The sequence below is a fragment of the Vombatus ursinus genome, unplaced genomic scaffold (genome assembly GCF_900497805.2).
Source record: "Vombatus ursinus unplaced genomic scaffold, bare-nosed wombat genome assembly UNPS02007612.1, whole genome shotgun sequence".
Classification (NCBI taxonomy): domain Eukaryota; kingdom Metazoa; phylum Chordata; class Mammalia; order Diprotodontia; family Vombatidae; genus Vombatus; species Vombatus ursinus.
This window is the reverse complement of record NW_020947390.1, coordinates 5,184,462-5,211,925: the sequence shown is the minus strand read 5'-3', so window position 1 is coordinate 5,211,925 and position 27,464 is coordinate 5,184,462. Positions and strand designations below refer to the sequence as shown.

The 27,464-nt window shown below is 35.2% G+C and overlaps 1 protein-coding gene across 3 annotated transcripts in view; it reads right to left on the bottom strand.

Moving 5' to 3' along the window:
• DYNC2H1 (dynein cytoplasmic 2 heavy chain 1) overlaps window positions 1-27,464 on the bottom strand; it is a 363,910-nt gene that overhangs the window by 60,164 nt on the left and 276,282 nt on the right. For all 3 annotated transcript variants that reach the window (XM_027849539.1, XM_027849541.1, XM_027849540.1), the window contains exon 84: window positions 11,473-11,682. In XM_027849539.1, coding sequence (XP_027705340.1) covers window positions 11,473-11,682 — 210 coding nt within the window. The remainder of the gene's footprint in view (window positions 1-11,472; window positions 11,683-27,464) is intronic.

Below are 27,464 nucleotides of genomic sequence, written 5' to 3'. Positions count from 1 at the left end.
AGGAATGTAAACAGTTCAACCATAATAAGTCTCTTATGCTTTTCTCTTTCCTGTTCAGCTCTTCCATGTTTCACTTGAGTCTTGTATTTGAAAATCAAATTTTCTATTCAGCTCTGATCTTTTCATCAAGAATGCTTGAAAATCCTCTATTTCACTGAATGACCATTTTTTCCCCTGAAGGATTATACACAGATTTGCTGGGTAGGTGATTCTTGGTTGTAATCCTATCTCCTTTACCCTCTGGAATATTGTATTCCATGCCCTGCGGTCCCTTAATGTAGAAGCTGCTAAATCTTGTGTTATCCTGATTGTGTTTCCACAATACTTGGATTGTTTCTTTCTGGTTGCTTGTAATATTTTCTCCTTGACCTAGGAACTCTGGGATTTGGCTACAATATTCCTAGGAGTTTTCCTTTGGGGATCTCTTTCAGGAAGAGATCGGTGGATTCTTTCAATTTCTATTTTGCCCTCTGGTTTAAAATATCAGGGCAGTTTTCCTGAATAATTTCTTGAAAGATGATGTCTAGGCTCTTTTTTTGATCATGGCTTTCAGATAGTCCAATAATTTTTAAATTCTCTCTCCTGGATCTATTTTCCAGGTCAGTTGTTTTTCCAATGAGATATTTCACATTGTTTTCTAATTTTTCATTCTCTTGGATTTGTTTTACAGTGTCTTGATTTCTCATAAAGTCACTAGCTTCCAACTGATCTATTCTAATTTTTAAGGAAGTATTTTCTTCAGTAATCTTTTGGATTTCCTTTTCCATTTGCCCAATTTTGCTTTTTAGGGCATTCTTCTCCTCATTGGCTTTTTGGTCCTCTTTTGCCATTTGGGTTAGGCTATTTTTTAAGGTGTTATTTTCTTCAGTATTTTTTGGGGTCTCCTTTAGCAAGCTGTTGACTTGTTTTTCATATTTTCTTGCATCACTCTCAGTTTTTCCTCTACTTCTCTTACTTGCTTCTCAAAATCCCTTTTGAGCTCTTCCAAGGCCTGGGACCGATTCATATTCTTCTTGGAGACTTTGGATGTAGGAGCTTTGACTTTGTTGTCTTCTTCTGGTTGTATGTTTTGATCTTCTTTGTCACCAAAGTAAGATAATATAGTCTGACTCTTTTTGTGCTGCTTACTCACGATACCAGCCAATTACTTGAGTTTTAAACTCTTTGTTAAGGTAAGAGTCTTCTTTCAATGTGAAGGGTGTACTGTCCAAAGCTTCGGGGGTTTGTTCAGCTGTTTTCAGAGATACTTCTAAGGACCTGAAAATTTTCAGTTCTTCCAAGGTGCTATGATAAGGGGCAAGGTGTTTCCTCTCCATCGCCACAACAAGCTTCACCACACCAGCATTCCTCCTTGCCCCAAGACCGCCCCTCAGAACTGTGACCCGGATACAAGCACAGGTAAAGCAAGAGATCCCTGCCTCAGCACAGGCAAAGGGATCCCTGCAATCCCCCTCTGATCAGCCACTCGATTCCCCTTCAGTCTGTGGGCTGAAAGCTCAGGAAACAGCCGCGGCCCCAGGCCATGCACGAGACTTGCGGCTGAAACCTAGCTCCTTCTCTCACCGCAGTCACAGACTTTTCCCACTGACCTTCTAAGTTGTCTTTGGCGTTCCTGGGTTGAGAAGTCTGGAAACCGCCATAGCTGCCCACGATTCAGTCCTATGAGGCCTGCTCCAGGGGGTTGCTTCGGCCTCCGCGCCCACGCCATACCACACTCCTCTCCCCACCTGGCACGATATACCTTTCCAATCAACCGTCCAGGCTGTCTTGGGCTGGAAATGTGTTTCACTCTGTCTTTTTGTGGGTTCTGCTGCTTTAGAATTTGTTTAGAGCCATTTTTATAGGCATTTGGAGGGGTGTGAGGGGAGAGCTCATACAAATCACTGCTTTCCCTCTGCCATCTTGGCTCCGCCCCCGGTACATCCACATCTTTCCATTCAGGCCCTCACCACTCTTCACCTAGATTATTGCAGTCTTCTCTTGATTTGTCTCTTTGCCTCAAGTATTTTCCTACTCCAGGAGATCATACACACCTGTTGCCAAAATAATTTTCCTTAAACACCAATCTGACCATGTAACTCCTCAATTCAATCAACTCTAGTGGTTTCTTATTTCCTCTGGGATAAAATATAAACTGTTTTGTTTAGCTTTTAAAGCCCTACACAACCTGGCTCTCAACTATCTTTCTAGCTTCAGTGGATATTCCTCTCCTTCCCACATAATGCAAAATTCATCCAAAAAGGCCCTCTCTTCATTTCTCACACAAGAAAATCAACCTCCCATATCCTTACCTTTGCCCTGGATTTTCTACATGCATGAAATGGACTCCCTCCTTACTACCACCTTAGGGAGTCCCCTTCTTCCCTTAAAATGTAGCTCAAGAACTATCTTATACATGAAACCTTTCCTGACCCCATCAACTGTTAATGTCCAAACTTCCTTTTGTTTTATATACATTTGTTATTCACTTTGTATTTTTACTATATATTTATGTATATGCTTCTTGTCTCCTGTAAAAGAATGTTAAGCTCCTTGTGAATAGGAAATATTCCATTCTTTGTATATTCATGTATATGTAAAAATGTTCCATTTTTATACCATAACCTAGCACAGTGTCTGGCATATAGTGGGTACTTAATACTTGTTGGTTGACTCTGCAGCAAAAGCCCATCTCTTTAACACCTATATTCTCTCCATAATGCTACAATTATGTTTGCAAATCATGTAATACGTTGATCTAAGAGAAATAAGAATTATAGGTAGCCCAAAGGGCAATAGAAAAACACACTGCAGATGTAAGTAGGTTACAATATATTACCCACCACAAACAGAATAGGATAAGTGAGAGAAAAAGACTTCATTAATTACACATATAACCAGAAAATGAGGTAAGTTATCATCAGAATGAGGGACAATAATTGGACTAAGTATTACAATGGTATTCACAAGACATAAAAAGACTCAGTGGAAGGCCATCAGATCAATAGGAGGATTCTCTATAGAAGATATGAACATCACACAAGATGAAAAGACACAGACCAGCTGTAATCTACAATGTCTTTAGTTTAACCTACTATGTCACATTATTCTAAGGCAATAAATTCATGAGGGCAGGAACTGTCTTTTTTATTTTCAAATTTTCCTTAGTATGTAAATAGAGTGTTCTGAAAACAGCACACCTTTTCCTCCCTTCAAAATATATTTAACTTGATAATTTTTAGGTCACTATCTTTTATATAAATATGATTAATTCTAAAAGCCACAGAAGATAAATTAGTCTCATCACTTTATAGTCATAAACTACCAACATCATACACTATATAGGTGAATCACAAGCAATTCTCCAAATCTGACTAACTTTTATTATTTTTTTTAAAATGAAACATCATTAAGTTTTCAAAACAAAATAGTAATAAAGATCTGAATTGTCAAAATATGATTAAATTCTTAAGTTATTGCCGTGAAAAACTTCAAAGAACAACTATGTTTTTAGGTTATTCTTTAAGAGAGATTTATGTATTTAATACATGCATTTAAATATTAAGTCATGGAAAGCTATGGTGCCGTGGGCTGTGTTTACACAATACAATAAAATATGTCAATTTGATAATTCATTGAAACAACAGTTTGATTAGGTTGAAGCTGTTAAGCTGGAATGTTCATACAACAGTCTTCCATATGCCAAGTGTCTAAAATAATGCCTGATACTATTAAATATAAGGATAAAATTAGTAGAGATGAATACTTGTTGATTGATTCAGACTTGCCATGTGGTAGTAATCTTGTCCTAGTGTTCATGCAGAAAAGATCTCCCAAGGTTTTTCCAGTTTTAAAGTTACATGATTCTTTGACTCTGATTTTAATTGTACAAGTATAATTAGCATTTATCCATCCTATTATATAGAAATTTGGACATGTATATATAAAAAACAGAGAAAAGAGAATGACTTGTTTAAAAATTGATCATCAATAAACATGTATTAAGTACCTACTATGAGCCAGGTACTGTGCAAAGCACTAGGGATATAAGGAAAGGTAAAAGACAGTCTGTGCTCTCAAGAATCTCAAAGTGTAATGGCTGGAGGGGGGGGTTGGAAACAACATACAAAAAATTATAGACAAGAAGATATAAATAGAATAAAGTGGAAATAATCCACAGAGGCAAGGCACTAGAATTAAGGGAGACCAGGAAATGCTTCCTGTATAAGGTAGGATTTTAATTGGGACTTGAAGGAATCTAAGGAAGCCAATAGGCAGAATTCCAGGCATGGGAGACAACCAGTAAAAATGCCCAGAGTCAAGAAATGGAAAGTTTTATACAAGCAACAGAAAGGAAGCCAGGGTCACTGGATCAAAGAGTACATGGGGGTAGTATATAAAGTCTAAGAAGGGTAGAAAGATAAGAAGAGGTGGGAGATTATGAAAGGCTTTGAACTCCAAATAGGATTTTCTATTTGATTCTGGAGGTAACAGTCACTGGGACTTACTGAATGGGGTTGGGGGCGGGGGGGAGGATCACATGGTCAGGCCTATGATTTAGGAAGTTCACTTTGACAGTTGAGTAGAAGATGAACTAGACGCATCTTTGTCAGGGAACAACTGGCAGGCAATAAACAAGCCAGGCCTGAGGTGATAAGACCTTTCATGATGGTGGCATGAGTATCTGAGCAGAGAATGCAAGAAACGTTTCCAAGTTAGAATAAACAGGCCTTGGTAGAGACTGGATGTGAGGAAGAACTGAGATGAAGAGTCAAGGCTGACACCTAGATTTTGAGCCTGGGTGACTAGGAGAATACTGGTACCCTGTACGGCAATTGAGAAGTCTGGCATAGGAGATTTGTGTGGAAAGACAATGAATTTGGTTTTGGTTATCTTGAGTTTAAGATGTCTGCAAGAAATTCAGTTTGGGAGGTCCAACAGAAAGATGAAAATGAAAAACTGGAGTTTAGAAGGCAGTGTCCTGTTCTAATGTCTCTTTGTGATATGAAGGCAACTCTGTGGAGCCAAAGACTATTCCTATACAGTGCAAGCTCTGGAAGACTCTATCACAGGTAATTGTGAAGAGGCTCATCATAGGTAGGCTGGACTCTTTGTGATGAATTCTTTGCCCATGAAAATCTATAGAACAAAGGTGGGGGAGAGAGTGAAAGTTTTATAATTCATTTAAAATATTTTTATTGAATAAGCCTGATTTACAAAACAACTTGAAGTAATATTAATTTAACAAGAAAGGATAAAAGGGGCTAGGAATCTGCACAATTAGTAAAGAAGAATTAGTAAAGTAATTAGATTAATTCCCTAAAAAGTAGGGTTTTTTCAGGGCAGAAAGCTGGCTTTGTGTAAACCCAATCTGGTCCAGTTTAGGAAGAGTAAAAAAAAAGCTTTGATTTAAGATGAATATTAAAATGCTAAACTTCAAAATGTATGAAGATGAATTGGTACAGCTCAAATGAAAATGATCAGCAAAGATCACTTCAAAGAACTTTTCCCTCCATGTGGTCAAAGGATTTCTTTCATGTTTCCTTTTCTGCACTGAGAAAGCAGTACAGATGTGGTACCTGTGGGAAGTCAAATATAAGAAACTGCTTACAAATATGAGGAATGGAACCCATCCCAAATGATCATATTCTGGAATACAAGTAGAACTCATAGCATAAAGATGACGACCTGAGATGCCAGTATTTTATAAGAGGCATACAGCATGGTAAAGTAGAAAGAATACTGGATTTTAGAGTCAGGGCCCTTCTGATTAAATCGCAGGTCTGTGATTTATGTTACTTGAAGCAAGGCCCTTAAAAAGTAAAAAGAAAATCCCAAGGATAGAACCCTTGAGCCAATCCAAAAGCCAAAAGCTATAACCCTAGCCCCAGTTCTTTCAGCCTCAGTTTCCTTCACTATAAAATTAGGCGGTTAGATTAGACAATAGATAAGGTATCTTTCAGTTAATATTTTCTATCCCTAATAGTAAAACAGTTCCTTCTCATACCAAGCCCAAATCTATCATTGCAATTTCCACCCACTGTATGTCACTCTATCTTCAAGGGTTAAGCAAAACAACTCTAATATGTCTTCCATATGGCAACCCTTCTAGGATTTGAAAACTGCCATCAAATCCTTCCTACGTCTTCTCTTCTCAAGCCATCCTCAAACTGCATGATCACCACTCCGGTTGTGCTCTTCTGGACACTCTCTAAGAGACTAACAGTCTTCCTTAAATGTGGTGCCTGGAATTTAACACTATACTCATAACATCATCTGATCAGATATTGGTATTCTAACTTTTCTCAAGAACCTGGCCAGCAGTATCCTTGACAAATCTTGCAGAAAATCTGGGTACCCCTACCAGAACTCAATCATGTTAACATTGGATTGTTAATCTCTATCTTCTTCATATAGCCCAATAGGAGCTATTTTATATTTGCTATACAAATGTTGACCATCAACTCTATCACAGGTGAAGTTTGTGATGTGGAAAGGGAAGAGTTTCAAATATCAAGCACCAACAAAACCCTCAAGAACATTATTAAACAAGATAATTTAAAGGACTTCAGAGTCCACTGAATCTACCCTACACTTGAACAAGTATGTGCACTGCAATCTATCCAACATGTGGACAAGCCTTTGATGGAAGGCATTAAGTTTATATAAACCCTTCCTAAAAAGTGGAGGCCAGAGCAGAACATAGGATAGATATGACCACGGCAGAGTGAAACTAAGCCCTTCCCAGTCCTAGACATTATGCCTCTCCTTGTGCAGCCTAAGACTTTAGTGGCTCTTCTGGCTGCCATATTATCCTGCTGACTCATATTAAGCTTGTAATCCACTAAAATAAAAAAAAATTAAGGCAAATTTATGTAGCCATGACCTTCACATCATTAATATCATATGTAATACATGTGGGCGTCCCTTTTGCTAAAAACCACTAGCTCTAGAACCAGAGGAGCTGAGTTCAGATTTTACCTCTAATATAAGTCACTTGTGTGACCTTGAGCAAGTCATTTAATTTACCTGGGCCTCACTTTCCTCCTCTGTAAAATGAAGGCTTTGGACCAGACTGAGGTCTCTTCCAGCTCTAAATCTATGATCCTATGATCTCTAGTAGAAAATAAGTTTCTTAAGAGCAGGATTTATGTCATAGCTATCTCTGTATTACTACTAACATCAAACACAGTGTTTTGCACATGTAACTATTCAACAAACGTTTGTTGAATTGAATACAAAAATGTCTCAAGTGCATATATTATTAGAAAGTATAACAAAAGTCATACTTTGTATATAAATGTTTAGAAAAAACAGATGGCCAGTTGTCTTCTAATAATTTAAGTGTATGGCTTCCACTAAAAAAAGAGAATTTCACTGAGGAATAATTCCAAGGATTCTGAACTCTGGCCTTTCATTAAAAATATTTTTAAAAGGTAAAACTTGTAAAGTTCTAGAAAATAACACAGATGGAGAATATATTGGTTAGGTTTTTCCACTTGTGAACTGACTCTTGAGCTTTACCTAGTTTTGGTTGGCAAAAAACTTGTATTTCCTAAACAATGTATGGAAGTATTAAGCATTGCCAAGAGCATTTAAGAAGACTGAACTTTAGCAGAAAAACAATCTCAGAATTGCAGAACTGAAGGAATCTCAAAGGATGGCCACTTGAGCATGAACTCTCTATATAAGATACCCACACACAGTCAGTATATGCTTGAAGACTTCCAGCGAGGAAGAAATAGCTACCCCCAAAATGGAGGCTAATCCATTTTGGGATTGTTCTGGTGATAAAGAAGCTTCTTTTTACCACAAACCTGAATTTTCCTTTTTGCACCTCTATCCACTGCACCTTACTCTGCTCTCTGGGAGCAAGCAAAACAAGTGTAACCAGTCTTCCATATGCCCCGAAAACAATTCTTAAGTGTCCCCTAAATCTTCTCTCCTCTAGCCTAAACATCTCAAGTGCCTTCACACATGATCACCATCCTGTATGTCTTCCTTTGAATGCTCCAGTTCTAAAATGTGGTGCCTAGAATGTAACACAATGCTCCAAATGTGATCTGACTAAAGCATGCAGTGATACAACTATCCTGCTCCCAGCTCTCTATGACTGATTTCTTTTTGAAGAATGAAATTCTTCTCTCCACTTTGCATCTGCTGGCCAGACTAGTTTCAGTTCCACAGAACAAGATGCCCCTTTCAAGATAAGCTCATCAGGTCTAAATTCACCACCATGCTGCTAACTCAATCCTTGAATTACACTACCTCCTCAGCTTCCTCTCCCCTCTGAAAGGAAGGTCAAAGGGTAGAGTACCAAACTCCTCCCAATGCCTTGATTTATAGAGGGCAGAAACTACTCAGCTCATTGCACTTTGCATCTGCTGCTCTGCCTGGTTTCAACTCAATGGGGCAAGATGCTTCCATGCTGGGTACCCCTTGTTGTCCTCCCCGCCACCCCTGCTTTCTTGCCTCTTTTTTGGTGTTGTTTTCCCCTTTAGATTGTATGCTCATTGAGGACAGGGACTTAGCCAGCACTTAGCACAGTGCCTAGCAAATAGGAGGTACCTAGTAAATGTTTATTTACTCCTATTAGAATTTGTCTTTGCCTTATCTTTGGCAGAAAAAAAGCAAATGGTGAGCAGCTTTGCTTTCTCTCTGCAATCTTTATTATAGTCACATCTACCTAGGGCAGTTGACATATCCTTTTACTCAATAAAGCTAAAACTCTTATCACTCTCTGCTGGTGCTCTGAACTTCCTTATTTATTGGAATAATGTTTATTGAATTGGAAATTATCATTAAGGTAGGCCAAGAAATTATTAGCTCCTCTGATTTTATCAGAGAAAGAACTCCAAACAATTTTCCAAATAATTCAAGTTTCTCATTATTATTAATTATTAATATCATTATTAATTATATCATATTTGTGATATTTCCTAGAATCTTCACCTTTTTCATCTTTCCATTCAGGTGGTCTATGGCACTGATGTCAAACTCAAACAGAAATAAAGGCCACTAAACAAAAGTGGGGTCCCATAATGACTTCAAAATCTCATATTAACATTATCTATTTACTATTGTATTTTTATTTATTTTGTTACTTAAATTATATTTTAATCTGGTTTGGGTCACACACAGGCATATGGTAGGCTTCAATGTGGCCCACACAGGCTGTGTGCTTGAAACCTCTTGTCTACAGTTTAATCTGATCACATCGATGCTATGATCAACATCCATACTTTTTCTGCCCACGACGGTTATCCCTCCACATCAATTTCCTCACATTAATACATCTTCTTTATATATGATAATATTCTACTTTCATCCTTTTGGTGGTAAAGTAGATAGAGCTTGGGGTTTGGAATCAGGAAGACCTAAGTTCAAGGCTGGCCTCAGATACCAGTAAAAAAAAAAACTAAACTAAACTAAAAAAACCTAAAAAAAAAAAGCTAGTTTCTTAGTAAGATGTTGACTTACTAGCTGTGAGACCCTAGGAAAGTCACTTCACCTCTGTTCACCTCAGTTTCCTTGTGTGTAAAATGGGTACAATAATAATACCTACATCCCAGGGTTGTTGTAAGGATTAAATGAAATAATAATCATAAAGTGCTTAGCATAGTGTCTCACACATAGGAAGCATTATATAAACGTTAGTTAAATATTCCCTATCAGACCCATATTCTGGTCATTAGTCTGATTTATTCAAGATTTAGTAATACTTAAAGAGTCATATTTGCTTCCTTGAGTTAGACTTTGTAGTTTACCTTGAATGTAAACTTTACATATACATTGTGCATTTGTGTATCAACATCTGACACCAGGAGTTTTACTGCTGGCTCCCTTGTTAGATTTCACAAAAATAAAAGGAAAGCTAAGACTTCTAGGAAATATATTTTTTTTCTGATTAATTTTAAGTATAAAGTTTTCTCTTGTGGTAAAACAGTCTCAGAACTCTTTATTTTCAGTGTCAGTTTAATTGACATTGAGATAATGATTTTTATAAAAAATATATTAGCCTTCCTCATATGTTATGGTTGCATCTATCTTTCATAGCTCTTTGGCTCTCCCCTAAAGCTTTTTTTTTTTTTGGCAGATCTACTTAAGATAGTGATACATAAAACTCTCTCACTGGATAATTCATGGTGCTAACAGGATTTTGTGACTGACAACATGTTTCCTCGTGCTTAGAAACAACTGAAGACTTTAAAATGCAGAGTATGTTTCTTGCAGCATTTTGATAACCATTGCTATTACAGATATCGTGAAAAATATAGGAAAATAAAAACCGATTAAAATAAAACATAAGTAGCATGAAAAGATCCTCTAAAACAGGAGTTCTTTACCTTCTTTTTGTATAATGGACCTTTCTGGCAATCTACTGAAGTCTATGCACCCTAGTCAGAATAATATTTTTAAATTTATAAAATAAAATACATAGGACTGCAAAGGAAACCAAATACATTGAAATGGAATTATAAAATTGTTTTTTAAAGCATATTCACAGACCTATGGTTAAAAATCTTTATTCTAAATTGAGCCTTTCCCCAGGATGTATGGGAAAAGGGGCAAAGTGTACAATAAGTATTTTCCCAAGATTGAGAGAGGAAATATCATCTTATAGATTGTGATTAAAAGATATGTTATATTTGTGTTCTGAGTATAAAACTTCCATTAACTCACTGTGATCCAATGAAATGTTAACAAAATGTTAGCAAGGACACAGACATTGTTGACCTTGCCATAGTCATCAATCACTATTCAAGTCTTGTGGTGTATACTTGTAGATATTATAGTTGCTCAAAATAAAATCTAATGCATACTTTCTCCAGGGACACATGCAATACAGGATCATAAATAAAGACATCATGGAAAGGCCACCTACCTGCCCTTAGTTGCCACAATGTGGTCTAATCTCACTGTTGCTCTTTCTCCAGTCCACACACATGGTGTTGTGATCACACCATAAGAGCCAGACTAATATCAATTAGTGATGCAATCTCATCTGCTCTAATACGCTGTCTTGCCAGGTGGTGTAGTGGAAAGAGTGCCAGACTTAGCATCAGAAAGACAAATTCAAATCCTGCCTCAAACACTTACTAGCTGTACAAGTAAGTCACTAACCTCTTTCATTATCAGTTTCCTCATCTGTAAAATGAGGATAATAATAGCATCTAGCTCATAGTTTCTGTGGGGATCAAATTAGATAATATTACATAACATACAAACCTCAAAGAACTATATTAATGTTAGCTAATACTATTGTTATTAAACACTATTTATAAACGCATTTAGTACAATGCCTGGCACAGCGTAGGTGTTTAATAAATGTATGTTCCCTTCCCTCTTTATTTTCATTATATGGCTTAATTATTTGGAAAGAGAATTGGTATGAACCATGACATTTCCTTTTATACATTTAATAAGATGATAGATAAATCAGAAAAGGTCAGACACTGTGGCATCTCTATTCCATAATTACAAGGAGCTTACCTTTTGGTTTAACAAGGCACTTGCCAATTTTTGTACTTCAGAACTCAACAGTGTTGTGCCTCTGATCACTTTGCTAAGAGCTGCAAGTGACTGATGGACACTTTGCACCAAGCGAATGGCACTGAACTGTTCAAGAACAATGAATGATAAAATGGGAGATCCTTGTCGTTCATTAGGAGGAGATACTTTCTGGTGAATCAGGTTTGAATTCTAAAAGAAAAACACACGTCATGTCATTAATACATACCTAAGAATGTGATTCTTTAAAATAACAATTCATTGACTTAAAAGTTGAAAAAATACTAATCGATCAAAAGTACAATAGATTTTTTTAATCCCCTCTTAATTCTCCTAATGCTCTATTTTTCCCACAGAATAAGTTTCTGTCTTTACTGAGGAGAAATTCCCTCTGTCAGAGTTAGTAGAATCTAACGTAGTTTTGCTTTGTCTTCCTTTTAATTCACCACAGGCCTGTATATTATTGGAAAGTCAGCCACTTCACAGGATAATAAGGTCTTGGGATTCAATTTAGAGTTTGAGGGGACCTTAAAAATTCCTGAAGTTCAACCCCTTCATTTTACAGATAACTAGACAGAGGCCTTGACAAATGATGTGGCCTGTTCAAAGGCCCACATTCCCACACAGGTTCTCCTACTCGAGAGCCAGACCTTGGTTCACTGCCCCCATTACACAGCAGAATCACACTAAAGTTCAAGAGAAAAGGACATTGTCTTTTTCTGTATAAGTCCCCAACAAATTCATGATGCTCTGCTCTGTCATTTGTGGGGGAAATGCTGACATGACTAATGATAGCATTCAATGACCAGGGAAATACTCTGCAAGCACTAAAAGTCATTTTCTGTTGAAAAACAAACACATGATATCTGTTATAAATATACTCTATCACTTTGTTATTTTTTGAACTCTATGAATCATCACTATATACGTCAATTAACAAACAAATTCAGTACTGAAGATGTGCTCAGCACTATGCTAGGAGCTATGGGGGAATTACAGATGAACACAGAAGAATCAATGCCTTCATGGAATTTACAATGTTATATAAACCAAGAACAAAAGTGCTAATATAAGACAATATACAGATTTACAAAATTTTAGAGGTGAAAGAATCCTAAGTAATAATTTTTTTTATCTCCCTCGCCTTACTTTTTTTTAACCAGAGAAACAAATTCAGAGAGATTAAGATGACTTATCCACAATCACCAAGTTCCATGAGGTAACTAAAACCTATATTACTTAACTATTAATCCAATGCTCTTTCCACAATTTAGTTTTAAAGAAAAATTAGTTGACATCTATTAACTTTGAGGTAGGTTGGAAGCAAATTTTGTAGGTCTTTAAATGTACTATCTGTACCATGATTAGGTCTAAACCATATGTTATGGGTTATGGATGCTACATGAACTCAATAGGGAAAAAGGGTAACAAAGGCTAGGATGTTCTTTGATGGAAATAGGATTTGAATAATGGGTGTGATGTGGGTATTGGAGAAGAGTGGGAAAAGAATTACAGGTAAGAAAAGTAATATGACTGGGATATGATTACACCAAAGTAGGTTCTAAATATTCATTACTATGTTGAGTAGTAAATATTCTAATCATAGACCAGGAGCACAGTCTTCAAGAAACTAATTGATATTGTGCAATGAGAAACGAGGAGCAGGCATATTTCAGAAAAACCTGGAAAGACTTGTATGAAGTAATATAAAGTGAAATAAGCAGAATCAGGAGAACATTGTTCACAGTAACAGCAATACTGTGTGATGATCAACCACGAATAACTTCACTCTTCTCAGCAATGCAATGATCCAAGACAATTCTAAAGGACTCATGATGGAAAATGTTATCTACACCCAGAGAAAGAACTGATAAGAGTTTGAATGAAGATAGAAGCATACTATTTTAACTTTCATTATTTTTTTTCCTTTTGGTCTGTTTCTTCTTTCACAACTATGACTAGTATAGAAATATGTTTTACATGATTGCACATATATAACCTATATCAAAGTATTTACTGTTTTAGGAAGAGGGAAGAGTTAAAGAGAGAGGGAGAAAAATGCAGAACTAAAATTTTTATTAAAATGAATGCTAAAAATTGTCCTTATATACAATTGGAAAAATAAAATACTATTTAAAAGAAACTAATTGAACAAGCAGTCAGAACAGATTAAAGAAGTCATTGTTCATGTCTCCCAAAAATAAGATAAACAAAAAATTGATTACTCTCTCTGATAATAACCTCTTAGAATTATATCCTTCCCCATGTCTTACCCTCCTAAAACTATTCTTTGTTCTTGTTGTGATCGCTATAGAATGTAAGTAAGCTCCTTGAGGGAAGAGATTATTTCATTGTTCTGGGGGGGTTTTTTTGGCCTTTTTGGTGAGGCAATCAGGGTTAAGTGAATTGCCCAGGTCACAGTGTAAGTGTCATGTGTCTGACGCCAGATTTGAAGTGAAATTTCAATAGTAAGTGTCATGTGTCTGAGGTCAGGTTCTCCTGACTCCAAGGCTGGAGCTTATCCAGAAATTATTTCATTTTTATCTTTACATCTGCCTACAAGGGTACATGCACGTTGACTGATTAATTGATCTTGGACTCTTCCTTCTCCCTTACCTCTCATTTCTAATTATTTAACATGTCCTCTTGATTCTCTCCCATCACTCTATATTTCCATCGCCACAACTGTATTAGAAGCTCTAACTACTACCTACCTGGAAAAACTAGAATAGCATCCCAAAAGGTTGCCCCAATTCTACTCCTGACTTTATCATGCCTTTCAAAATGATGCCAGCTTATTCCTCCTCAAACATTAGTCTGATCATATCACTCTTTTTGCTCAAAAGTCTTCATGAGTTTTTTACTGCCTACTGGATAAAGTTCAGACTTCTTTGTCTCACATTCAAAGCTTCTGAAATCAGGTAGTACCTTTGGCATTTTATTCTTATCTCAAACTACTCCACACCACTTACCCTATTTTCATCCAAACTGAATTATTCTTTATGTTCCTCTAAATCTGCCTTGTACTATCTCTGTCTTTAGTCACACTATTCTCTATGCAGTGTTCTCCCTCCAATTTTTTCCTGCTCAACTTCTATTCACCTTTTAAACGCCACATCAGACTCTTGTACCTGCTTAATATTCTATTCACATTTCCTCACATAGGTATGTTATAAATGCCCATAACATGTGCTATAATGTATTATTTTGTATAAGCTATCGATGTATGTGTTTTAATACTAAGTTCCATAAAGATAATGATCTGGCTTATCTAGACCTTATATCCTCCCAAACACTGGAGACAACATTCTCTACAGAATAAGTGTTAATTAATATTTTTAACTGAACAGAAATTAATTGAAAGAAAAGATAGATTGAGGTTATGGAAGACAGAGGGAAGACAGAAGTGCTGGTCTGGTCAAGGAGAAGAGTCATGTCTTTCTCTAAAACTTGTAAGAGGAAATAGATTTAGAGAGTTTTAAAACAGAGGAAGAGAATTGAGGTGTGCATTTTATGTGGTCTCAATCTTCTCAATAATGCAAAAGGCAAATTCTTAGGACTTTGTCCAGATTTCTATCTAGATACAAATGATTAATAAGTATACAGCTGGATTTATTAGAGAAGGGCTTAGGAGTGAGATCAAGGCAGATAAAAAATAGAGATTTAAAAGTCATTTGCATGGAGTTCATAGACAAAAGTTTGAACAGAGGTGCTCGAGGAGGACAGCTTGGAGAAAAAGAGGGTTGAAGATCAAGTCAAGGTATATTCACCATTAGAGGATGGGAAGCGGCAGAAGAATGAAAAGAAGAAAGAATATCAGAAAAAAGAGAAGGAAAGCTAGGCTACTACACAAGGACAAGAAGGAAAAAAAATGGATAGTCTATGTTGTTAAATACTACAAAACAGTAAAGTGAGAGTTTGAGAAAATTGGGTGGTTCACTGACACCAATCTAGAGTAAAATTTCAACAGAATGCTGGGAACAGAAACTTGATTAAAAGGTGCTTATTATTTAAACAAGAAGTGAATAAAGCATAACTGTTTAAATCAAGTTAGGCCTGATTGTACTGGATAAAATTGACCAAAATTTTATTTTCAAAAGCTATGAAGCTCTTATTTTTAATGGGAAAAATAAATCTACTGCAGTGCATCTTATGATCAAGCAAGAAAATTTATTAACATATTCAAGTTCAGTGGATAAATCCAGAAATCATAACTCTTTATGCTGATCCAATTGCCTATCAGATTGAGGTTGTTTGTCACAAAATACATTTATCTCCTATTCCTCAGTCTGTTTGCTAAATTAAGAATGGAACGACAATGGCATAATTAATATGGTGATGTAAAATTATGTACTATGTAAAATAATAATTCAGCATGAACTAATTTTGTTACATTTAAGGGCTTTCAGTCAATACTCAGTTGCTTCAGTTTGATCACCATTATTACCACTTTATTCTGCAGAGGCAAATCTGCATTGCAGGTCCTAAGATTCAGTAAAAGAAATATTAGCTTTTCCTTTGGCAAAGTTCCTTAAGAAAGGTAAAGTCAAGGACAAAGCAAATACTGCTTGAAAAGTTTTTTTTTGCTAGCTTTTGTTAGCAATATTTCTCCTGAAAGTAGTACATTACTATCAGAAGAATATTCAATATAGGGATCTTCAAGATAGATAAAAATAATTTAGAAAAATTTGTTATCTGAATAAAGAATATTTCCATTCTTTAAACGTCAGCAATTACTTTCTTTATAGACTCAAAGAGAACAAACAAAACCTTAAAGTAATATACAAAATATGTGGTAGAAAATAACAGTAATATGAACAACTAACCAAATGAACAAAAATGGTCTTAAAATAATTAAATTTTTAATATAGAACTTTACACTTCCTTTGAAATGGTGGTATGAACAATAACAAAGTATTTAGAATTCTGAAATCCTTGAAATTTGGGTTTTAAATATAGAAAAAAACCTCCAGATTCCTTTCTTTGTGAACTGTTATCTAACCACATCTCAACTATTATGTACATGACACAGAAGTATAGAACTATACACTTATCTATATTTATTATCCCTATAAAATTTCAACTTACTGGTTTCAGCACATCAGTCTATCCTTATGAAATGTTTTTAGATAATATCATGCCATGCACTAACTATTCCTCCCAGCTTCATGTCATCTGCAAATTTAATAAGTATACATCTGGGTTTTCATCTGAATCATTGATAAAAATGTTGAATGGCACAGTGTTCAAAATTGATCTCTGGGGTAGTCCACTAGATACCTCCCTCCAAACTAACATTTACCTATTACTGAGTATTAGGCAGCAAGGCAGTGCAGTGAATTGAGTACTGGACCTGGAGTCAAGAAGATATGAATTCAAATATGGCCTCAGACACTTGCTAGCTGTGTGACCCTGGGCAAGCCAATTAACCTCCATTTGCCTCAGTTTCCTCATCCATAAAATAATAGTGTCGACCTTCCAGGGTTATTGTGAGGATCAAATGAGATAATATTTGTAGAATGTTTAGTATAGTGGCTATCACAAAGAAGGTACTATATAAATGCTTATTCCCTTCTATCATTATTATTATTATTCATCAGGTCCAGTCGTTAAGCTTCAGATCCTTCTAATTTTGTCATCTTAGCTTATAGTTCACCTCTCCATCATACCCAGAAGAACATGAGACACTTTGTTATATATTATTAAAAAACAGGAATATTATGTCTATAGCATTCCCCACATTTACTAACATGGTAATCCTGTCAAAATAGCAAATTATAAAAATGATAAAAAAAAATAATTCATCCGGAAAGATCTGTTCTTAATAAAGAAATTCCAGTTCTTATTGATCATTGCTTTTCTTTCTATATTCAGCAAGAATCCCTTTAATAATATACTCTGGAATTTACCCAGGAATTGAAATCAAGCTCACTAGCTCATAAATTGAAGACTCTGCTCTTCTCTGTCTTTTTTTAAAATAAGGTATTTGCCCTTTTCTAGACCTATAGAATCTCTCATTTTCAAGATTTTTCAACAAGCGGTGAAGGTGGGTCAATAAATACATTTGGCAGTTCCTTTGTAAATCTCTACAATTCACATGGGCCTGGTGACATGAACTCATTGAGGGCTTTTATCACCCAATTTATAATCCATCTCACCAATCTTAGGTTTGTTTTTTTTTTTATTTACACTTTCTAGCCCAAAGGTTCACAGTCAAGAAAGTAAGCAAAATAGGAAATGAGTCATTCCTTCTCTCCATTGTCTACTGCCATCTTCCCATCAGCTCTGAGCAGTAGTTCTACCCTATCTGATCATAAGGATAATAATGCAAATCCATATTCACACTACTAGAGCTTTCCATACTGTGGGACATGCCACCCTTGGGGGAAAGAATAAAACTATTTAGGAAGAGGGACATGGAATAATAGCCAAGCTTATAAGAAATTACCTAGTTAAAAGCCTGTGTGAATATACCCATTTTTTCCAATGAAAATGTTCAAATTAAAGAAAACAAAAGGGAGACAAACATGATAGATTCATGATAATGGATAGAAAATGCAACTCAGAATTACGTGATGCACTATGAACAAATGAAGTAAAATCTGAGTCAGCCTCATCATATTTCAAAGTGGATGTAATTTGACATGATCATAATAAATTGAACTAGGCTCATTTTACAGAAAGTATATAAACTTGAAGTTAAATAATATTGGTGTGGAAGTTAGAAATACTATATTATCTGTTATAGTTCTCAACATCATTCATTTTAGTTAACATAATGTTATAGACTGGCTGCCAAAAAGCTATAATTTTTTTAAAAATTGAAATAAAAATTGAAATAATTCAAATATTGTTAAAATAATTTGTAGTTTTCATCAATTTAATTTAAATTTAATTGTAGTAAATGTGTTATTGTCTCTAATTTTTAGCAGATAATATTTTACCTATTTAAAGAAAAAATCCATTGCAGCAGCTTAAATTAGTACAAGAGAAGCCAAAAGGGATAGTTAAAGTAGAGGAAATACATAAACAAAAAGTCAAAGAGTCTAAATCAAGAAAATATGATATACCATGTTGATCACTGGGATCCACAGATACTGTGATAGAGAGGAAAAGTGTGTGTGTGTGTGTGTGTGTGTGTGTGTGTGGTTGTGTGTGTGTGTGCATGAACACTACCTGTAAATACTATGGAAACTAATAAACTGAAATGATTCCTTGAAATGTATGTGTAGAAAATATTAGCACGAGTCCACGTTTTGCAGAGAAAATTTTATGTTTTTAATAAGCAAAACAAAAAAAAATCTCAGATAACCAAAGTGTCTCTTGCATAGCAGAAAGTTGCTTGAACAATTTCTAAGTTTTATTCATTAGGATATATAGTGGTGTCACCTGCAGCTACAGATATGGATGAAACTAATCTTGGCACATCTTATACCAGCTCATTTTACAGATGAAGAAACTGAAGCAAACAGGACTAAGTGACTTGCCCAGGGTCACACAGCTAGTATGCATCTTAGGCCCAGTCAGGTCTCCTAACTCAGCACAGTGCTCTCTCTACTGTGTCATCTAGTTGCCTACAATTCACATATAATATTTGTATTGAGAAATATAAGTGAGAAGGAACTACTATAGTTTTTCAAGTTGTTATATTAGGAAAGCAGCTAAACTCGCTTAAAACAGCTAACTGAAAGGAAGATTCTTTGCAAAAGTGAGTGCTGATACGGAGACAGAACAAAGAACACCTCTATATTCCTGCAAAAAAACACTGAATTTGTTATGTCAAATACTTACAAAGGGCATTTGGGATAAAATAAGAAATTACCATATTTCTTAGTGATAAGAATAATAAATATGAAGTAAACTCTTTATACAACAAAAATTCCTCCTTCTAATACTTGCAAAATTGGTGTATATTTTTGAAAAATTAAATACTCTAGATACATCATTACAAGATCTTCAAATGTATTCTGATTCATAAAAATAAAATGATTATTCATAAACAATAGAGCTATGGATAATAAATTTATAAAACAATATTTTACATGTTTCCCAATTTAAAACAAATATTTGTTCTGCAAATTAAATAAAAGAAATGATGGGTTTGTCAACTACTTGATTTGTTTACCAAAAATATATATTTTATGGACTAAGATATTCCTAAATATGAAAGGATAAGAACTCTATTTTCAAGAGACAAATAGTGATTTGGTTTTCTTCTATCTAAATTAGAACAGCTGATTGACTAGTTTCGGTATAGTATATCAGAACAAGAATCTAAACCCAAAGTTCTTACAGTGTTTTAGCTACAGAGAAATAAAGAGTTCGCTAGTTTATCAAAACCATAATATAAATTTTATAAATATTACTCTCGTGAGATAGGTTTTCTGCTATAATGATAAAATGTCAATCTTGATTAATGGTTAAAAAAGAATCATGGGTAGTATCATTAACAATGTCACTGTTTGAAAAATTTACATAAAACAAGTCACAAAAAATTATATAAAACATATTACTTATATTACAATAATAGTTTTATAAGTTATTAATTGAGGCTATCTATTGGCTGGCCCTGTAATGGCTGGCCCTGTGATTTCATAAGGACAGGGAACTCTAGAATGAGAAAATTTCCTATCCTAATTCAGGCTGACATCTTCTCTACAAATTATAGTCTTAGAGAGCTGCATAGCCTATTGAGAGTTTTAGTGACTTTCCGGGTCCCACAGCCAAGTATGTCAGAGGGAGGACCAGCACTCAAGCCTTCCTGGCTCTGATGCCCACTTTGTATCCATTATGCCCCACTGCTGGCACAAAATGAAATGTAAATGTTATTATCAATCAGAAACTCTGTGGGTCAGGTTATTTTATTCTATGTTTAAGGTTTCTTTGAGTGTTGTTATAAAATTACAATAAAGAAGTTGAGACACAAAGTCTGGAAATCATTAACTTAAAAGTAATCCTAAAACAACTGATAAGTCAAGGGAATAACCAAATGTCACAAGTAAAGTTAATGGTGGGAGGTTTAAAAATTTCTTACTCAGAAGCACCACTCATAAAAAATTGCTTTCAAAGTAAACTACTGAAAAGTTTTTGCAATTGTTGTAAAGATCAGGAAAGGATTTCTTAAATGAGGTTTTTTTTTAAATTTTTTAAATAGGCTTAATTGGTTAGGTGTATAAACTAATAATCCTCATGGTCATGATCACTGAAATCATGAAAAGCACTACATTTAAAAAATTAAGTAAAAACAAACTCCAAATCTGAAATGACAACATATGTTATGGAAGAAAAGAATAGTACCACAAAAAACTTTTATAACAGAATGGAAAAGCACTAACAAGTAGATTATTTATAAAAAGCACCTTTTGCACAGAACTAATATATACCAAAGGTATATTAGTCATTAAAAATAATGACTTCCAGTCTGCACATCTACTGGCTCTTTGTTTTAAAACCATTTTATCAGTATTCAACTAGAAATTCACTTAATGTGTAATTTAATTAGGATTCCAGAGTGACTCAATGTGTTAAACTAAGCTATATTTCTCTAAAGATCAATGTTCCTTCACCTAATTAGTCTAAACCTCTTTGTTAATTACATCTTCAAGATAAATCCTAGTAAAGTTATGCTGCTTTCGACTGTTCCTTGCTTAAAGTGTCAATGGGATATCACATTTTCAAATCATTTCATGAAACATTCCACAGTAATTGTATCTTTTTCTTAAGAGAATACATTAAGAACCATGGATTTTTTTCAATTGTTATTTTACCAAAGGAGAAAAAAAGTCCATTATTCTGACCATCAAGTTCTATAATGCTAATTGGCATAAAGTATATTGCAGCAGAAATTAGATGGTGAAACAGTTTCTTGATTTGATTTTTTTTAACTCAAAGTAATCTTTTTTTTTAATTTTCCCTTTTCTACCTTTTTTCTTCAGAAGATCGTAATATTCCCATTTCTAGATACAGAACTAAGTCTAAGTCCTGTACCTTTTGCCTTCCCAACTGCATGTGGCAAAAAATAAACTTCAAATCTTCCCACTTAAATTTTCCCTTTTACTGAACTTCATTTTCACTATACACAACATCTCTACATCCTCTGATCTACAATTTTGGATTCTTTTGTGCCTTTGTCTCTCATATATTTACCTGAGCACTAAGTCCTTTAATTTTCTTCATTCCCATCCCCTGATCATAATATTTCCCTCCCCTCCCCACCCGTCCCTTCTGGGTAACTCATACTCCCAGGGCTGACTATTCCTTGTATCTCCCTTCCTCAATTCATTTCATTTATAACAAATAACTGACATTTGTTACTAGTGCTCCTAGGCTTACAAAGCGCTTGTCAAACATGATCTGATTTGCTCCTCACAACAAGCCCATGAAATAAGCTGGGGTGGTGGCTACAATGCTGCACATGGAATCAGGAAGACCTAGGCTTGAAACCCGTATGAGCTGTGTTACTCCTGACAAGTCATTTAATACCTTTCAATCACAGTTTTCTCATCTGTGAAGTGGAGATAGGGTTATGTTAGAAGGCTGTTATGAGGACCAAATCAGGTAGCATGGTAGAATGGAAAGAACACTCTCTGGAGTCAGAAGAACTGGGTTCAAAACTCACTTCAGATATTTACTCCCTAACTGTCTATACCTCAGCTTCTTCACCTGTAACATGACAGGGATAGACTGGATGGCCTCAAAAGTCTGTCCCAGCTCTAGACCAATGATCTGATGATCCTAAATAATGTATGCAAGGTATTCTGCAAAACTTAGAGTCTATGTAAATGTCAGCCATTAAGTAATATTATTATTCAGATTTTGCAGATGAGGAAATAGGAGTTTAAAAATGTTAAATAACTTGTGTATGTTCACCCAACTAATAAGTGTAGAGATGAGGACTCTAACTTGGGCCTCTCCTAATTCAAGATGTCTCCTGACTCCAGCTCTTTTTTCTAGTGCTTTCTGCCCCCAATAAATAATGGCAGCCAAACACAGTGATTCAATTACATCAGCCTTATTTCCTCTTTGGAATCCTCTTTGGTAGTTCTCTGTTGGTATGCCAATACCAATGTTGACAATGGGTTTTAAGGCTTCATACAAACTTTCCTTACCCTACCCAAATAATCTACTTGATCTGATCTCAATCTATACATTCAGCATTAGCCAAATCTATTTGCATTCTCATACTAATAAGTATCTAATGCTAAACCATCCTTCAAGGCCCAGTTTAAATATCATCTCTTCCAAGAAGTCTTCCCTCATTACTACCTCCGCCTTAAGCTGAAAATAATCTCTCTCTCCTTTTAAATCTCATAGTGATTTTGTAACTCTACAATTACTCATTCACATTCTGCTTTTAATAATCACTATAAATGTATACGCCTTCTCTCAACTATTCTGTGAGGTCCTTGATTTTAAGGGATTATTTTTTAATTTACCTTCATAGTGATTTGCAATTAGGAGAAAGTCGATAAAAAATTTGTTGAATTAATGCCTTCTACTTGGTGTCTTCATTTCTGTTTCAACCCTTTACACAGTCTACGTATAAAAAGTTCATAGTCATGAAACAAAGTACAGTGTAGATCAGTAAGACTCAAAAGACTATATGTTGCTGAAGCCAATTAATAGAGTGTGGGGACTGGGGCAGAATAGTCAAGAGACATACATAATAGAGAAGAAAGTTTGAGTGATATAGAAGGAAATTATTGGCAATTAAATAAAATACCATTTTAATGGAGAGCATTTGGCACTGTCAACCACCCTCTACTTCCAGATACTGTCTTCTTCCTGGGATTTTGTGGCATTGTTTTCATTTGCAACTTGACAAACCCCTCTTTCTTGGGTTCTTTTGCTGGGTCATCATCCATGTCATACTTCCTAACCTTGCTTGTCACCAAAGGCTATTTGCTGGATTCTCCATTTCTCTCAGGGTTATCTCATCAACTCCTGGATAAATTATCATCATAGCACAGTTAAATCACAGATCTACACATTCAGCTTTACTTTTGCTCCTCAGTTCTAATACTATATCAACTGGATGTCCCACAGATATCTCAAACTCAACACATGTAAAACAGAACTCATTATCTTCCCCCATAAACCTACTGTGCTATAAAACTTTCCTATCTCTATTCAAGGGAACTCACTACAATCCTTCTAGTCACTCAGATTAGCAACCTTGGAATCATCCTCAACTCTTGATGATACTTTAACACTCATCTCCAATTAGCTGATAAATATCAGTTATTTTTCACATTCAATACCTTTTCTTTACATACTGATAGATCCAACCTTAATCTAGACTATTACCACCCGAACTATCACCACAGCTTCCTAATAGGACTCTCTACCTCAAGTCTCTCCCTTCTTCAAATCAATTCCCTATACAGTTGCCAAAGCGATATTTTTTTTAGTGAGGCAATTGGGGTTAAGAGACTTGCCCAGGGTCACACAGCTATTAAGTGTCAAGTGTCTGGTCTGAGACCAGATGTGAACTCAGGTCCTCCTGACTCCAGAGCTGGTGCTCTATCCACTGTGCCACCTACCTGTCCTAAAGGAACATTCTTAAAGCATTTGCCTGATAGTTTCACTATATTTTCACCTCAAGATATTTAATTAAATAGGGGACTTTTAATCTTTCCTGATGAAAAGACCAGAGCTGAAGAGAAAATCTGACTTTCAAATACAAGACTTATGAGAAGCATAAAAAGGTAAACTGGAAAGAGAAATCATAAGAGAGTCAATAAGGTTAACTGTTTACATTTCTACATGGGAAGATGATATTTGTAACTCCTAAGAACTTTATTATTAGGGCAGTTAGAAGGGGTACATACAAACATAGAGTATTAGGTGAGAGTTGAATATAATGAGATGAGTATCTAAAAAATAAAATTAAGGAGTAAGAAAAGGAATGCATTGGGAGAGGAGGAAAAGAAGAAGTAGAATAGAGTAAATAATCTCACACAAAAAAGGCAAAAAGAACATTTATAATTGAGGGAAAGATGGGGGACAAGGAATGAAACTTGTGAATTTTACTCTCGACAGAATTAGCTCACTTGGGGATAAAAATCTATCTCTTACCCTATAGGAAAGTAGGGGCAAAAAGAAGTGACAGAAGGGGGAGACTGATAGAAGAAAGGGCAGATTGGGGGAGGCAGTAGTCAGAAGTAAAACATTTTTGAGGATGGACAGAGTGAAAGGAGAAAAAGAGTAGGATAAAGGGGGAGGGGGAATAGGCTGAAGGGAAATACACAGTAATTATAACTGTGAAAAAATTTTACAGCAAGTTTCTCTGACAAAGGCCTCATTTTTCAAATATAAAGAGAACTGAGTCAAATTTATAAAAAAAAAAAAAAAAAGAGCCATTCCCCAATTGATAAATGGTCAAAGAATACAAACAGGCAATTTTCACAGTAATCAAAGTTATCCATAATCATATGGAAATGCTCTAAATTACCATTGACTAGAGAAATGAAAATTAAAACGACTCTGAGGTATCACCCATACCTATCAGATTAGCTAATACGACCAAAAACAAAAGTGACAAATGTTGGTGGGGACATGGGAAACTTGACACACTAATGTACTGCTGGTGGAGTTATGAAGTGATTCAACCATTTTGGAAAGCAATCTGTAATTAAGCCCCAAGGCCTCTAAAACTATGCATACCCTTTGACCTAGCAATTATCATAAAGAGATTAAAAAAAACAAAAAACAAAAAGGAAGAGTTCATATGTACAAAAATATTTATAGCACCTCTTTTTGTGCTGGCAAAGAATCAGAAATTGAGGGGATGCCTATCAACTGGGAAATAGTTGAACAAGTTATATATGATTGTGATGGAATACTATTGTAGCATATAACAAATGATGAGTAACATGTTCTCAGAAAAACCTGGATAGACTTACATGAACTGATGCAAAGTAAAATGAGTAGAACCAGGAGAAAACTGTACATAGTAACAACAACATTGTATGACAATCAGCTGTGAATGACTTTGCTATTCTCAGCAATACAATGATCCAAGACAATTCTGAAGGACTTATGATGAAAAATGCTATCTCCAGAGAAAGAACTGATGGAGTCTTAATGCAGATCAAAGCACACTTTCTTAACTTTATTTTTCTTGGGGTATTTTTTTTGGTGAGGCAATTGGGGTTAAGTGATTTGCTTACAGTCACACAGCTAGTATCAAGTGTCTGAGGCCGGATTTGTTACTCAGGTTCTGCTGACTCCAGGGACTGTGCTCTATTCTAGCTGCCCCAGGGTATTTTTTAAATTTATTTATTTTTTGGTCTGTGTTTTCTTTCATGACATGACTACTATGGGAATACATTTTCCATGACTGCCCATTTGCAACTTATATCAAATTGCTTGCCTTCTCAATGTAATTCCCAATGTAACTGGGAAAAAAGCAATCATAAAAGTAAAAAGAATAAAGTCATTTGCTATCTGACACAAAGATATAAAAAAATTTAACATCTGACATTTTGCTACTTATACACAGTTGTGAATAGTTCATATAGTAATATTCATTTGTTCCTATTTTAGTTTGTAAACAAGCAGGAAGAGACTACTTATCTCACCTTGAAAAATTTCAAATAAAGCATACAACTATGGAGACCTGATTTTTCATATTTTCTTTTCCATGACTCAGTATCATTTTCTCCTGATAAAAACTACTCTTACAGAGCACAAAACAGGAAAAAAACAACTGCAAAGTCAACAGACATTGTTGAAATATTTCCATTAATGACTATGGAGCTAGCCATAGTCATTGATGGATTAAGGATGATTTCAAGGTTGAGAACCAAGGTGACTGGAAGCATGGTGCTATCCCTGAAACAATGGTTTTTTGTTTGTTTGTTTGTTTGTTTTATTAAAGAGAAGGACTTCGCAGAATCATCCAATCAAAGTCAAAGTGAAGTTTAATTGAGTATGTTGAAATGCCTTGCAAATCTTAAAGCCCCTTATAAGTGTAAATTATTATCATGAAATTGGTGTTTTAAAAAGAAGTAATGGGGGCAGCTAGGTGGCCCAGTGGATAGAACACCAGCCCTGGAGTCAGGAGGCCTTGAGTTCAAATCTGGCCTCAGACACATAACACTCACTAGCTGTGTGACTCTGGGAAAGTCACTTAACCCCAATTGCCTCACACATACACACACAAAAAAGTAATCAAAATCAATAAGCCATAAAACATTTAGAAACATATCTACAGAAATATCCTGCCCTTTTATTATTCTTATACTTTTTTGTTTCATAATAGAGGCAATCTTTGGATGAAAATGGAAAATGTAATTATGTTAATTATTGATTAGCTGTTTGAGGTTCCATGTCTGGAGAAAGCAGGTCTAGGCAGGATATAAGCAACATAGGTCACTAAGTATAGGAGGCACTGAATAGTTGTAGTAAAGTGCCCATGATAACAAAATTCTTAGGTTAATTTATACTCAACTGCTTAATTATATTTGTAGTATAAATACTTTAATGAAATTACTTTGAAACTGACATCCAAACTATAAAGATCCCAATCCCTTTGTCAATAATCTTTCAGAAACTGTGGACATTGTCTACAAACTTAATTTAGAAAGCTATATACTAGATATATCTTCCAAATGTAATTTAATTCTTGGATCTGTGGCTGGTTGAATAACACTGCCTTCCATTTTCAGCAGACTGGGAAGAGGGAGGAATTGAATGAGTAGAGCAAGATTGGAAATTTGGGAAGTTATCCAACTTGTCCTAAGTCAGTTCTTCTCACTATAATTTCATCTTTTGATTCAAACTATTCTATTCCAAAATATAATATATAATAAACATTCAAGTGTAAATACTCAAAAGTATTCCAAAAGTTATATAATTTACCAATTATCTAGTATTTCTGCTTACCTATGCCATATCTTCCATCTAATCTGTGTGTGTGGTATGGTAGTAGTAGTAGTAGTAGTAGTAGTAGTAGTAGTAGTAGTAGTAGT